Source organism: Macrosteles quadrilineatus, unplaced genomic scaffold (genome assembly GCF_028750875.1).
Source record: "Macrosteles quadrilineatus isolate MER2022 unplaced genomic scaffold, UCM_ALF_1.0 Scaffold_4__1_contigs__length_99947679, whole genome shotgun sequence".
NCBI classification, from domain to species: domain Eukaryota; kingdom Metazoa; phylum Arthropoda; class Insecta; order Hemiptera; family Cicadellidae; genus Macrosteles; species Macrosteles quadrilineatus.
This window is the reverse complement of record NW_026542597.1, coordinates 82,704,785-82,720,046: the sequence shown is the minus strand read 5'-3', so window position 1 is coordinate 82,720,046 and position 15,262 is coordinate 82,704,785. Positions and strand designations below refer to the sequence as shown.

General features: G+C 35.3%; 3 protein-coding genes across 3 annotated transcripts in view; 1 reads left to right on the top strand and 2 right to left on the bottom strand.

Moving 5' to 3' along the window:
- LOC128993392 (protein snakeskin) overlaps window positions 1–1,186 on the bottom strand; it is a 5,884-nt gene extending 4,698 nt beyond the window's left edge. The window contains exon 1 of the mRNA XM_054417270.1: window positions 1,086–1,186. Within this exon, the coding sequence (XP_054273245.1) occupies window positions 1,086–1,136 (51 nt within the window). The 5' untranslated portion in view covers window positions 1,137–1,186. The remainder of the gene's footprint in view (window positions 1–1,085) is intronic.
- The window catches only part of LOC128993386 (adenylosuccinate lyase), a 24,904-nt gene extending 15,478 nt beyond the window's left edge, over window positions 1–9,426 (top strand). Inside the window, exons 2-9 of the mRNA XM_054417261.1 lie at window positions 2,319–2,522; window positions 3,382–3,506; window positions 4,573–4,730; window positions 5,564–5,715; window positions 6,149–6,366; window positions 7,694–7,874; window positions 8,939–9,115; window positions 9,255–9,426. Of these exons, the coding sequence (XP_054273236.1) occupies window positions 2,319–2,522; window positions 3,382–3,506; window positions 4,573–4,730; window positions 5,564–5,715; window positions 6,149–6,366; window positions 7,694–7,874; window positions 8,939–9,115; window positions 9,255–9,344 (1,305 nt within the window). The 3' untranslated portion in view covers window positions 9,345–9,426. The remainder of the gene's footprint in view (window positions 1–2,318; window positions 2,523–3,381; window positions 3,507–4,572; window positions 4,731–5,563; window positions 5,716–6,148; window positions 6,367–7,693; window positions 7,875–8,938; window positions 9,116–9,254) is intronic.
- LOC128993388 (serine protease inhibitor 88Ea-like) overlaps window positions 9,367–15,262 on the bottom strand; it is a 20,247-nt gene continuing 14,351 nt past the window's right edge. The window contains exons 5-7 of the mRNA XM_054417263.1: window positions 13,622–13,757; window positions 12,023–12,255; window positions 9,367–10,990 (exon numbers count right to left, since the gene is read on the bottom strand). Of these exons, the coding sequence (XP_054273238.1) occupies window positions 10,697–10,990; window positions 12,023–12,255; window positions 13,622–13,757 (663 nt within the window). The 3' untranslated portion in view covers window positions 9,367–10,696. The remainder of the gene's footprint in view (window positions 10,991–12,022; window positions 12,256–13,621; window positions 13,758–15,262) is intronic.

Below are 15,262 nucleotides of genomic sequence, written 5' to 3'. Positions count from 1 at the left end.
ACAGCTGTATAGTAATTATTACAAATTATTTGTCTGTTTAAGTAAACATAATCTTTTCTTAATAAGAAATACATTGGGATTTTGATGGCCCGTGGGGCAAAGCCTGAGGACTGTTATTGCAGAAATTGGTGAAAGGGGGCGTCTATACAAAAAATACTTAATTTTGACACATCGTTTGTAAAAATCCGTCCATTATTTACGGAGGAGTAGTGTTTTGTTTCTACAAAACATTACTTAAACATGGCCTTCACGTATTATATTTAAAGATGGAGTCATGTGTATGAGTATAATGTTGCTTCTTGTCAGAGAATTAAAAAAAATCCATTTATGCAATATTTTACAAATATTTCAGTTTACACATTAGTAAAACAATATGATACCCATAGGCCCCAATATTTTGTTTAATTGATGTAGTTAGTACAAAAATGTCGAACTCATGACATTGCAGGATTTCTGTTGCAAATAATAGTTTAAGTGCAAATTTTGTAGGAGGAGAACTAAAAATAAGTGGTTTATATAGTGTTATTATAAAAATAGAGGCGGCTTTTCCTAACTGCAGAATATGGCTGCAGAATCGTGAATGCTCTGCGAGTTTTTGCTTTGAGTAGTGCCTGAGGTTCCTGGGTGCAGCTTCTGCTGAATTTGATAGCTAGGAAAATTGCTTTACCCTTGGGGGAAGAATCAAGTGTGGAAACACGCAGACGTATTTGGTAACTAGGAAAATCTGCATTTAGTTTGTAACTTAAGTTTGTCTTATCTGGGATACTACTTAGTTTTGCTTTCGATAAACCTTCTCTGAAACATTATTCTTTCCCATTCACATTTTACTAACATTTTTCGATTTGTGTGCACAACAATAACCTTTAGAGTTTAAATTAAAGTCAAGTTAAACGTTAACTACCAATATCATAAATTTGACGCTAACTATAGATACTACTAATTAGACGTTTTAACTACAACACTTCAATTATAATGGTTCAATGACCACTACAACAAATTTTTATATAGTTGTGAATTTGAAATTTAAATTAAAAATACTAAATATTGACGTTATTACTTCCAATACAAGAGATTTTGATATTTACCAATTTGACCACTTTGATGACGATGGTTGCTATTGACGCTATACTCGGCATGTTGGAGGTTGTACGTGACACACTGTGGTACTTTGGAGTTCACTGGTGTACTGATAAACTAGGAGTACTTGCATCACAGATAAGGCTAGGATAGGTGTGGCAGCTCATCTAGTACCTGTACCTGCTTACTCACACAATCACTACAAAACATTGGAGTGATTCATGAGACATTGCAGTACCCCTCTTTGTCATTAGGTACTTTGATATTTGGACGTCAGGGTTATTTTACATTTCCAATCACTGATCAATAAAACAGAACGTAAACATTGGGTGAATCTTATCATGTCCCATGAGAATTTGTAGTACACATTCTAATTATTTGTAGGATCATTCAGTACATCAGACATAAGTTTGTTGTATATTAAAGCTTGTAATTGAACAAATTTACATCATTTGCAATCAAACCAAAACATTGTGTGAATCATACTGTTTCCCATGAGACTAGTACACATTACAGTTATTTGTAGTACTCACATCAGACATCATAGTATTGTATATAAAAGTTTGAGTAATTGAACAGATTTACAATTTTTTTCAATGAATAATAGAACAGAACCTTAACATTGTATGCATAATTTTGGTAAAAATGTTACATGAAACACGGAAACCTAAACCATGTAGCTATTGTAGTTGTTGTTTAATAAAATACTTCAATACATATACCACATTTAAAATAACATAATTATTGTGTTTATTCTAAATAACCCTAAACAAAAACACATAAATCACCCGTTCCCATTGTTTGATCATTCTGGTTCAGGTTCGCAAACTCATTCTAATAAATGTAGGTTTACACGTTTGTACCAAATTTAATCAAAATCGGGTTAGTTTTGCTCAAGTTATCGTGCAAACGGACACACACACATATATATATATATGAATTTGAAGGGATTGTGTTTTTGACCTCAGGTGACCTCAGAAAGAAAAATTAAATCGGTCCCGGGGACAGGTCTTACCATGAGACATACAGTAATAGCGTATTTCCCATATGGGAAATTTGCTAAAACTAATATAAAGATGAACGGCTGAAGCTTACTCTTTAATGGCTTATTTAACTATGTTCGACTTGAAGGAATAAAATGGCTACAGCTGGTAAATGGCAAGTCTATCTACTTCTCTATACAAAAGTCAATGCTAGTTTACCACTATTCCCACTTATATTCCTCACATCTGCTGTTGTAGGAGCTGGGACTGCAGATTACAGATGCCCAGATAGCAGAGATGAAGTCCCACGTGGAGGACATAGACTTTGCAGCGGCTGCGGAAGAAGAGAAGCTGACACGGCACGATGTGATGGCTCACGTCCACGTGTTCGCCAAGGCTTGTCCTCTAGCTGCTCCTATCATCCATCTGGGTGCAACTTCCTGCTATGTGGGGGATAATACTGTGAGTGTTGTTATTCATAACCTTTTTTAGGGTGATAATCTTGTGATCAGCTGAGTAGCTAATTAGTAGTAGATTAGTGGTCACCTGGTAGTCAGAAGGTTACCGGTTCAATCGTGAGAAAAATCTGTGAAAATAGTTTAAATAAAAAATCAACCCAGCTGTCCTCGATCATTGGGCTTTTAAAGTAATCTTGACTAAATAACCAGCTGATCTTAGTCAGTAAAGAAAGTTAAAATCCTAACCTTGGTGTATCAGCATCGTAGAAAACTAATCTTAGAGACAATAGTTCATTATTTTATCATGTCATTGACACACTATTAAGTGTATTGTCAAATCTTGATCTTCAGGAGATGACTGTGTTGTTGTATTGGTGGACGTCCTGAAAACTAGACAAGCTATTTCTTTATCTAGAATCACTTATCAAGGGCCCATTGATAAAGGATATTAGGCCCAAGTTTCAAGCTAGCAAAAAGTGCTTAAACATTTTCTGAAGGTTGACATAACACATAACCATCTAGTAACACATGCGTTTTATTTCTTTAGACATGGGAAATCCAGCATCAGATCATTGCTCTGTGCTTAATGCTTTGACATTTCTGGGTAATTTGGCGGCAGACAAGCAGTAGTTCTAGTGATTGCTTTTTTGCTTTCAAACCAGAAACGGTTTTATTCTTTATATGTGGACGTTTTTAATCATAAAAGCTATCCTTTTAATTTGGATGGGCTCGAATCCTGGCTAAGACTTGGATTTAATATACCTGTAAACTCATGTACAATTATAAGTTTCAATATCTTTAACCGTTCTGCACGAATCAACTGAATGAATTTGTAACCAGCTCAATTTTCAATGCTGTTTCAGGACCTGATCATTTTGCGAGATGCGTTTGACGTCCTCCTCCCCAAGCTGGCGAGCTGCATCAGTCGTCTGGCTAAGTTTGCAGACTCTTACAAGAGCCTTCCTACCCTTGGCTTTACACATCTCCAGTTAGTATATTTAGTTTTGTAATATCTTAATGAATTTGCATATTCACGATCTTCTTGAGATTTTATCAACCTGTTTTTTAATCCTCAATTACTTCAGAAAGTACGCTCACAAGGAAGGAAGGTTGTCTGTTCACAAGGGAACAGTCTAAACCCTGGTTAACATTGCTATATAAACGTTTACCCTTTTTGTTAGATAGCATCATCAATTGATAGCCCTATGACAAATGACATCTGGGTACAATAAGGATATGCTTGGAATCGAACCAGCGACCTTCATATTTGAAGTCAAGGACTATAACCACACGGCTACCCAGACAATTCCAACAAACAATCTAAAATTAGATTATACAGTTGAACCTCGTTTGTACGAACCTCGATAAAACTAATTCCTCGATAAGACAAATTTTTTTTTTTGATCCCCTTGACACTTTCATATAGGTCAATGCTAAAAACACCTCTCTACAACGTAGTAATTAAGTTAAAAACCTCCATAAGACGAATTTGTTTGTGACATGGGCTAGGACTGATTAACCTCTATACAACGAATATTCTTAGCACAAAACCTCTACAAGACAAACGTGACCTCTATAAGACGAATTTATCATAATCTTAACCTCCATAGTACGTAGTTTTCAAAACAAACAGAAGCTTGTCTCAACATGAAACACCCACCCATCCCTCCTCCTTCCTCAGTCATTGTTTGGAGAAACCTTGGAGCGAGGAGAAACCTCTATAAGAAGAATAACAGCAGCATTAAACCTTGATAAAACGACCCTCTTTATTAAGAATACCTCTATAGTACAAATTTTTCCCATACCCCTTGAAATTCGTCTTATAGAGGTTCAACTGTAGCTTATTTTATTTAGAATTAGTTGATAATTATAGTGTAAATTAAGGCTTATTTGCCTTTCTATCTGGTGGTTAATTTTTTCGGCCAAACCATTATCTGGTCTACACTCGGTCTTGAGGTGGTCATATGAGTTTTACCGTAACAATTTGTTAACCAACTTTTTCAGTAACAACTAGAATGTTTCTCGGCAGATTCGCCAATGAAATTTTGTTTCAGGCCGGCCCAGCTGACGACAGTTGGCAAGCGTGCCTGTCTGTGGCTACAAGATCTACTGATGGATGAGAGAGCCTTGTCCAGAGCAAGGGAGGACCTCAGGTTCAGAGGGGTCAAGGGCACCACAGGCACTCAGGCCTCCTTCATGGCTCTCTTTAATGGTAAGTAACACTACCACATTGAACCTGGCTGAAATAGATGTCTCATAAACGGCAGAGTCCTGTTTTTGCAAACCCTGCTATTTAACAAACTCCCTATTTCAAACTTAAGGTTGAAATATTTTACTTAAAATCGTTAGTACAACTTAGTGAAGTTGTCACAAATGTTGGAATATTTTGCAATGTCACCACGAACATTGAAGGAGCTAGCAGCAAAGTTTGCGATATCGCTGTTTGTGATGTTAGCAACACCGCCGAGATATTCTGGCTATGATTTCACAAACGTCACCAAGGTACTTGAAATTTGCCTGTACAGTAATTTCCTTGAATCAAGTAATGATGTGCTTGAAGATGAACACCTTTTTGTGAATACCATAAATGGAGATTCTGTAGATGACACCTCAAATGTTGATATAACCGTGAAAGTTGGCAATGTTAGATATGTCTTTATGAACGTGTTCAATACACTAGTTGTCGTTGCTGGACCAAGATGCCATTTATTTATTGGGATATCAATTAATGATGGTATGTAACAAAAGGGCGACGTTAAGTCACAAGACCAGGGTTTGGACCACTCACAAAAATTGTGAAAAATTCCAATGGCGTAAATAACACCAAAATAACATCATACGCAATTGTGACAATCACTTTATTCTGAATTCCCGCTTATCCTTACGGGGTACAGTCCATGTTAGTTTGAAATACCGTGGTTCAATTGAATTGTTGTAGCCAGTATTTTACTCAAGATAACATAGATACTGTCTCTATTAAAGTCCTTTTTATCATTTAGTTTTTCATACTATGATCTTTATGAAGGATAACTGTTGTTCTTTTAGGTAATGGTGAGAAGGTGAAGGCTCTAGACCGTCTGGTGACAGAGAAGGCAGGATTTCCTTCAGCTTTCACCATCTGTGGCCAAACGTACACTAGGAAGGTTGATGTGGAATGTGTAGCAGTTTTGGCTAGTCTAGGAGCTACTGTGCACAAGGTAAGATAGTTCTAAGATAGTGTTACAGCCTCTAGCCTCTAGAAATAATATAAATTTGAACAGACGACTAAAATTACCCGTACACCAAGATGGTGAGTGGCTAACCCATTTACTGGTCTAGCATTTTACTGGAGAGTGAAAGTCTTCTTATCTGAAGAGGAAATAGTAGGAATTGGTGGAGTGGAGGCTAGGATGCAGATAAGCATTCAAGTATCTACTGTTCAACTACAAGCACAAGAAAAATGAGGCTGTCAATCTCCACAAGAACAACCTTTAAACTGTGACAGACTTGACTTGACCAAAAAAAGTGTGTGGACATATAACGAAAATAAGAAAAGTGAGTGAAGATGACTGAATATTACTATGATTATTCAATAATTGTATTTTAATTTTGTTAATTTTCAATAACTTGCAATGTTTATTTCACTTCCAGATGTGCTCAGATCTAAGGCTGCTGGCTCACATGAAAGAGGTGGAAGAACCGTTTGAGAGCACTCAGATCGGGTCGAGCGCAATGGCTTACAAACGCAATCCCATGCGCTCGGAGAGAGTGTGCGCTCTTGCACGTCACCTGATCACACTGCAAAACTCTGCACTCAATACGGCTGCCACTCAATGGATGGAGCGGACTCTTGATGATAGTGCTAACAGGTGTGTTTTAGAATTGATTTACTGTTAAAATACTGGATGCATCCAATAGTTCTAACACAACAGCTCCCTACTCAGAAGGTGGGACCTAGCTTATCAATACATTACTGACTCCAGAAACCCTCCTAACCTTAACTTAAGATAATCCACCCACCCTTTTCCTCAGCTAGCTTCATATTTTTCACAGAAATTTTAATATGTATGTATATAGATGGGCATAGCAACAGGAATTTTATTTAAACTTAAACTACAGTTGGCAGCATTGTAATGGATCTTTTAAATTCGAACTTAAACTGCCAGTCTTCTTTCTTCTGATGAAGTCCCCAACAGGGACGAAATATCTTGATTATTTTTGTGTTATGTGTTTTATGTGTGTTACCAAAGCTAATGCCAGTAATGCCAATGTAATTGACTCTTAAATACCATGTAAGCTAGCTGATTCATATCCCTGTACATAATACTCCTAATCAGCCAATTGGATTTTCTTTAAGTTCTAACATCCATTTAGTTGAATCAAATGAATGGCAGTGTTGGAGGAAACGTTGCATTTAAAAAAATGCAAACCATATTTGTGTAATAAATTGTCCTTGAGATAGTCAAACTTTTTTGTTTTTCATAAGTTATTTACACTTAATTTTATAAGCCTTACAGTGTATTTTTCTGGTACCTATTGTAAACGCTTAAAACTATTTTCTAGTACAGTAGAACCTCAATAGTTAGACACCACTGAATGAACTATTGACTGGTGTCGAACTATTGAAATCTCGAACTATAGTGAGTAAATGGAGTTTAATATACAGAAAAGTAAAAACACAAGTTTTAGGCCTATATATAAATAAACCCCAAATTTATTAAATACTAAAAAGCTTAACAATTTCACTCTTCATTAGTCTCAAGTCAACAATAAATTACAAATTAATTTACTTAATTTATTAATTTAATTTATTTATTATTTTAATTTATTTATTAATTTAATTAATTTACAATTAACTTTTATCAGTACAGTTCACCTTTGTACTGTACCGGCTCACCCCTTGCTTTGCTGGATACGTTCCACACACAGATCTGTAGTCTATGTGGATGGGCAAATCCAAGGTACAATGGTAACCATTATATCACTTGACAAAATAGCTCAGCCCATGTCGAACTACAAGGAGTGTTGAACTATCGAGTGTCGAACCATCGAAGGTTTACTGTACCTACTCAAATAAGAAAATATAATAAATAAATATAAAAATGTTCTAATATAAATCTGGAGCAAAATCATGGAATATTTCAGGCACCTGACATTTTCAAATGCGTTCTGAGCTCAATTCCTGGAATTTTACAGGAGGTTGACTCTGTCAGAGGCGTTCCTAGCTGCAGACAGTGTACTGATGACTTGTCAGAACATCGTGGAAGGACTGGTTGTCTACCCCAAGGTGATAGAGCGCCATGTACGCCAAGAATTGCCTTTCATGAGCACCGAGAACATCATCATGGCTGTGGTCACGGCGGGGGGAGATAGACAGGTTAGTAACTACTTACTTGTCTTTTCAACATTTTTGTTTTTTCTTTTGTGATGAGAATATCCATTGCATTAGATACCAGGGGAGAGTAACAACTCATAGTTGAAACTACAGTTTGTGTGATATTTACTTGTTAGATGCTTGTTACCATTGGTACAAAAGCAAAACTCCAAGAAACAAAATGTGCCATAGCTATCATAGGAGAAGAGGATTAAAACAAACTGAAAAACATTTACTGGATTGAAACAAATCCAAGCAACAAAATACATTTAGTTGACTAATTCACACAAATTATTTAAAACTCCACTAAAGTAATTTCAAATCATGCGTTGTGAGCCTAGTTATTATAAGGGTCTCGTACTTTGATAACTAACCCAACCTAGATATTAATTACATGTTGTAAAATTCCGTTCTCTATACCTCTATAATTTTCAAACCACTAATATAGTAGTTTACGCAACGATTGGGTAAAGATAGTGTTAACGACACCAGTAGAAAATTTAAGCCTTAAACTCTACGAGTGTTTACTTCTAGTAGGTACACTACTTTACCTACGACAGTGTTTTAATTACTAAAAATCACTACTCATAACTTTTAAGAGAGTGTATGTTTTCCTTTATAACCTCTCATTGCCACTGAACATACATACTCATACAACTAAACATTGTACCAAACACTAATTGCACCACTCAACAATCAAATTGGCCATCGAGCTCATGCTGTGGTATATTAGTGGTGTATTAGTGTTGTTGTTGTTATATATTTAACAGCTGATTAGTTGAAGTTTGAATCATTAAAATTTTACTTCTTCTCTCTCAATCCTTGAACCTCATCGTTCTGTTACCTGTGTTGTTATGAGTACTATGCTGTTATGAAAGTAAACAATGCTGTTATGTGAAACTTTTAAATTCTTCAAACTGAACTGAAATGGCTACTTTAAAAAACGGTCATAGGTAAAATAAATTAACTTTCCCCAACAACAAATTTAACAAAATATAAATTCTGTTAAAGTTTTCAATCTTCTTCGCCCCTATCTCCAAACACTACATTGAGTATGATATGCACAGGTTTGTCACGAGCATATCAGGGTGTTGTCCCAAGAGGCTGGGATGGCCGTCAAGAGGGACGGACTTGACAACGACCTTGTGGACAGGATCAAGCGACATCCTTACTTCCAGAACATTCTTGACCAGCTGGACAACCTACTGGACCCATCCACTTTTGTGGGACGTGCTCCGGAACAGGTATATAAACTCCTAGAACTTAGAACTGTTTAACATTTGTTAAACGTTAGTTTTTTTTTTCTCATATTAGGAACGAACTGCTGCAATACCAACATGAAACGTTTTTATGGTTCTTAACAATTACATTGTTTTATTTCAGGTATCCGAGTTTTTGCGAGACGAAGTTCTGCCTGTACTAAAGAAATATGAAGGCAAAATCAGTGAAAAAACAGTCGAGTTGGAAATATAGTTGTTAAGTTATATGACATATATTTTAATAATTGTTATATTTGGGCTATATACACACAATATATTAAAAAGTTATATTGTTACTCCGTAGTTCATTTAACCTATTTCTACCACACTGGGTTAAAATAATGTAACACTTGAGTGTTAAGTTATGTTTTTATTTAACAAAAACATAAAAAGGTTATTTTACAACTTTGGTTCTTAAATAAATAAAGAGCAATCTTAAAACCTGACAACTTAAACAATATACAGTGCCTCCTTGAGATTTTAACTTGGAGAAAATTCCTTCCTGTTTCAACTTGCAATATCACAGTGCAAAACTAACACTACAATATTTCTAGAGATTCTTTAAAAAAATATAATTCAGATTTATTATTCATAGGATTTATCTTATCTAGTAATAGTTTTTACTAAAGGGTTACTTATATCTAAAATTTTAGTCACAAGTAATAACTAAATAGGCCTAGTCTTACAACTATTTGTACTACAGTAAGTACATTTATGGAATTCCCTTTTTGTGTATTTACAATTTATAACTTACCTACAACAATTACTTATCACTATCAGATAATTGTCGTTCATAAAATAAGTTCAATCGTCCACACATAAAAACAAAATAACTAAAAGTTTCAAAAATCATAACAATTTATTTCTGTTTGATCATTAAGTCATCGAGAAAGTTAATTTAAGCCATTTTTTGTCATTTCATTACATTCTTGCAGAAATAAATTGGTTCCTTTCATCCCTAGTTGAAAAAAAGAATCAATCAAAATCAAGGATAGCTGTACATTTTTCTCACTTGTAATCTTTCGTTATGTATATTCTTATATACCCTATCGAAAGTAGTTATTGATTGCTATTATTGGTCTATTATAGTCTCATGATCGTATATTATGCGACTATTATTGTCACAGTCGCTCTGAAGTCTGAAGTACACTATTATTTCTTATTATCCCTTTTTGCCGAATGGCTGTCTATGTATAACAACCATGAGGTTAGATTTTCACTATTTTATTTTTTTGTCACTGTGGTTGCTTTTTAAGCTGTACCTAAAATTGCCCAACGCAATTGAAAAGACCAAATATTTTAATATTTTAATAACAGTGATTGGTGTAATGCGCAAAAACTAAAATGGAACCAAATTAAAAAACTAATTCGAACGGTGTAGTACGACAAAAATAGTTCTTCACACGAGCTAAATTTGGCTTATCGCTCATTTTCGGCTAAACTTGAACTTGTGTGGCAAAGCGCGTGATGCCTTAGTGATGAAATACACAAGTAAGTCAACTTTTAAGTATAACTCAATAATAAAATGATTTGTAAAATCCATAGATTAAAATTTCTCTGGTCAAACTATGAGCTAGGGGGAGGGGAACTATAGACTCCGGTGAACAAGATGGTTTGGCTCTGCGCGTCGTAGAGCAGATAGACGAACGGATGGTTGCAGATAAACATTGCGACATCAAGCGGCCGAGACGAGCGGAAGGTAAAGAATGCAGTGGCGGCTGCGGCTGTCGTTCCTTCCTCGTCTACTTGTATCTTGGCCTTGTGAACTGCGTCGTCTAGCTGGATACCTGGGGACCCTGTGAGCTCGCTCAGGTCTGCGGAGGCGTTGAATAAGTCACCGACTCCCAGCGTAGCCAAGATCTGAAATAAAATGTTCTATAGAGTCAGGGCTCAGCTTTCCTTTATCATTGGGCTATTAATAAAGAAACAGCTGGTATTAGTCAGTAACAACTCACTCTTCATTCACATTCAGCTTAAAATACACACCAAAGCATTTGTAGCTGCTTTAAAAAAAATAATTGAATTGCTTTGGGCATGATGATCAGCAGGGTAAAGAACTTAAGATGTTATGTGAGGAGCTTATAGCCCTAGATTGACTCCTAGCCTCCCTCTCCAGCCATAATTACGTTACAAATTTGACTAGTGAAAATATTCCAGAAATGATTTTCTATATAGCTAGTTATATTTAGGTAATTTAGGTAGTGATGTTAATTTAGGTAGTGATGTTTTGTGTCCCTAATCCCTATTACTGGATTAGGATGGTTTTCTGGAGCTCATTCTGTAGCTACAAGTTAAGTTGTCCATCCAAAAGGATTCCAGAAACAAATCCTTTCTACAGATCTTGAGCCTAATGAGCTCAGATAAAAAACTTGAAATATATTTTTTGCCTCTACTTCTGGCCCCATATTGGGTTTATCCTCCATCCCTATTAACTTTACAAAGTTAATACTTAGCTAAACTAAGTTACTAAACTACTATGTAGCTAAACTTCAGTTAATGGTTAACTTTACAAAGAAAGTAGGGTTTCCAGAAACAATATTCTATTGAGCCTGAGCTTAATAATATACAGGTAGAGAATATTCTGTTCCCTTGCTCCTCCAAGCATTGTTTCCTACAGCCCTCCCTCCAGCTCCAAGATAATGTTCCCTCCTTTACAAAGCTAAACCAGCAGGATGAGTTCCAGGCAAAAAAGGTTAGGTAAGTTTTGAAATTATATTGTAGAAACTATAGATTATTCAATGTAACATGGAAGTTTTAATAAAATTTACATATCTTTGCAAGCAATAAATGAACCTTGGCTTTGAGAAAATGAATTAGTTTTTCTATGGAAGGTTCAACCCTTTGGTAAAATTTTTTCACCAGCAATAACCTAGTTTTAAAAAATCTACTCACCGGTACAAGCTCGAGTGAGCTTTCCACACTGAACTTTGGCATTCCAACTTCGACCTCGCGAGGCACCATAGCGTCTTCGGAGAGTATCTCGCGCAGGTTGTGAGGCGTGAGACGGCGCAGGATGTTGGCAACGCCGCGCGGCGCAGCATATGGCGGTAGGAACACAAACATGCTGATGGCGCTGCCTTTGTACGGCAGTTGTAGAACGTGAGCCCCTAGCGCTTCTGAGACCACTGTAATAGAACAAGAGTTGTTGAGGAATGAAGACTAATGATTAACATATTGGGATATAGTGTTGACAAGTTAAAATCATTGTAAAAACTATCCACGTGTAGGTTTGGAAGATGTATTAATGAAACAGTTCCTTTAAACAGTTGTAGCAATTGACTACTAGAAGTAGGGGGGCGAAAACCACCCAAAAGCCATGAAGTGATATAATGAATAAAAATTACATTAATTTATTGATTTACTTCTTTAAAGGTTGGGGAGTGGCCACCCCCATGCCCCCCAATCACTGCAATGTTCTTCAACCACTAGTTTGTTTCTGTTCACAACTATTTAATACTAAAATTTGTCTGCTATTCTTTTGAAAGAAAAATGTTTGGAAAAACAGGTACTGTAGTGTAAAACTGAGAAAGTCTTATTAAGTTAAATACCCCCGCTGCAGCAAACCTGCCGACTAAGCAAATTTCCATTTGTCTGAATTGATTTTCAGTTAAATATATTTTAATAACATTAGGTTTAATGAGTACCTAGGTTTGCTGCTACAAGGAAACTAATAAAGTGTGTTTTTGAGTAAAATATTGATAGCTTAGTACAAAATAAATAAATTTGCCAAGTTTGATCAAAATATATTCATAAACAAGCAAACTACAACATTTGACAATTTTCTCCATAAGAATAACATGGGAATTTTAAATTTACAATTTTTTTAATTTTCTCCGTTACTAATATTCGAACAAAAATACTTTTATATACCAAATTATTTGTTTTTTTAAGCTCTTTAAAAAGGTCTAAAGAGAAATTGGGAAATTTTGTGTTTTGAGAGTCAAAAGTGAGAAAAACCAATTTTTACCCCATAAAACCCCCCGTAAAGCCCCGTTCCCATGGTCCGATCGTGCTGGTTTGCGAACTCATTCAAGTTTATCCCGCTTTACACCTTTAAACCAAATTTCATCAAAATCGGACAAAAATTACTCAAGTTATCGCGTTCACGGACGTATATATATATATATATATATATAAGTCTATATATATATATATATATATACATATATAAAAATTTGAACGAATAGTGTTTGTGGCCTCTGGGGACATCAAAATGAAAAAGTAAATCGGTCCCGGGTCTAGGTCTTACCGTGCCACCTACGGTAATAGCTACTTCCCTATAGGGAAATTCGCTAAAAAACCATATTAGAATGTTGCAAGTCCAGAGATTGAACCGTTTCCCTTACAGAAAAAAAAAACTGCAAGGGAAATACACAAATCAAGAACTTCCTTGTATCAATACTCTTTTTTGTATCAAACATCAAGAAATATTTTATGAAACCGAACCACGCTATGATATTCAAAACAGGTTCACTGTACTGGTGTACTCACAATGATTGAAAGTTCCCTTCTGCCTCATCATGGTAACTAGAGATTTCTCTGTGCTGCTGATGAAGAATGTTTCCTTTTTCGACTTAGCCGGAAGAAACCTTGACTTCCACAAGCCCTTGAAGTAGGCAGCATTTGCCTAAAACGGAAAATATGAATATTTTGAAAAAAGATTACAAAGGTAAATAAACTGTGGAACAAATAGTTTTTTAAGAGACTCCTGGACTCCTCTAAGGTCCTTCTTTATCGCTCCACATTGTAGGGAATAGAATCCCCTTGCTTTCTTATCTATCTATATATTAATAGGCAAGCATGTTTCTTTAAAACCTTTTTTCTCAGCTCGTGTGCATCGTAGGGAAAATCTACGCATACTGTTAGAAAGCTATTTTCCTGTAGGTGTGCAGAATCCCTTTATAAATTAAAATAGGCTCAAAAATAAGCACAAAAAATGAATTTAAAATTTTGAAAAATTTAACATCTATATATTAATAGGCAAGCATGTTTCTTTAAAACCTTTTTTCTCAGCTCGTGTGCATCGTAGGGAAAATCTACGCATACTGTTAGAAAGCTATTTTCCTGTAGGTGTGCAGAATCCCTTTATAAATTAAAATAGGCTCAAAAATAAGCACAAAAAATGAATTTAAAATTTTGAAAAATTTAACATGGATATTATGAGTTGCCATGCTGGTGACGAAATAACAACGAAATATAAACAGAAAATCAAAACAAATGGAAGAAACTGCAATCACATGTTCTATTCAAAGTGTGGAATGAAAATAAAGAAGTCTGTACATTAAATTAAATATATTTAATACGCAAGCACGATTTTTGTGACAATTACTCCTCCGAAACTACTGAACCGATTGGCATGTTTTTGGTGTCATTGGAAAGAGCGTAACGTGAAGTTGTGCAAGAAACTTTCTTTTTAGGTAAATAATTAGAGAGTGAGGCCCTGGGGCCCTTTAAAGTTTCGTATTCCTCCATAAGATTTAACATGGGAAACAAACATTGTTTTGAAACTCCAGCTGTTGTCAGAAATTAAATATTAAATAATTGGTCTCCATGGAAGCATGAGAAAATTCACAATGTTTACATTTGCTTTGACATTTTATTGTAAACAACTAGAACTGTCAAATCTCTATTTAACAAATTCCGACAGCTGATCCAAAAAAAAAGTATTTTCCTTTCACCATGTAAAACAACTATGTGGTAGGTTTATTTAATCTTAAAATTTATGATAGATTATTTATTATAAATCGATTTCAATGATTATGAAACAGATTTTTCCCATTGCGAAGCAAAAATTAATAGTGTGAAGAAGAACATATGTAAAACAGTCATTGTGTAAATTATCTATGTTGTATTAAAAATGTGTTTAGTTTTGGATGTTGGTTTGTGTTAAATGATATCGGTGATTAGTTATTGCATTTTTATTCTAAGGATTTTGCATATGAGTAAGCCTATGATAAATAACACCATTTCAGAGTTCTGCCAGTTTTTGCCTAACTCTATCCTGTAGAGTTTAAAGTAGCATACACCTTATTGTCTACATATTGGCCAAACAACTTGGGTACGGTACTTTATAAAAGCTGATAGCCTTTTTACGTTGACTTAAATTGTAAGCTTACCTTTTCCCGTACGTGG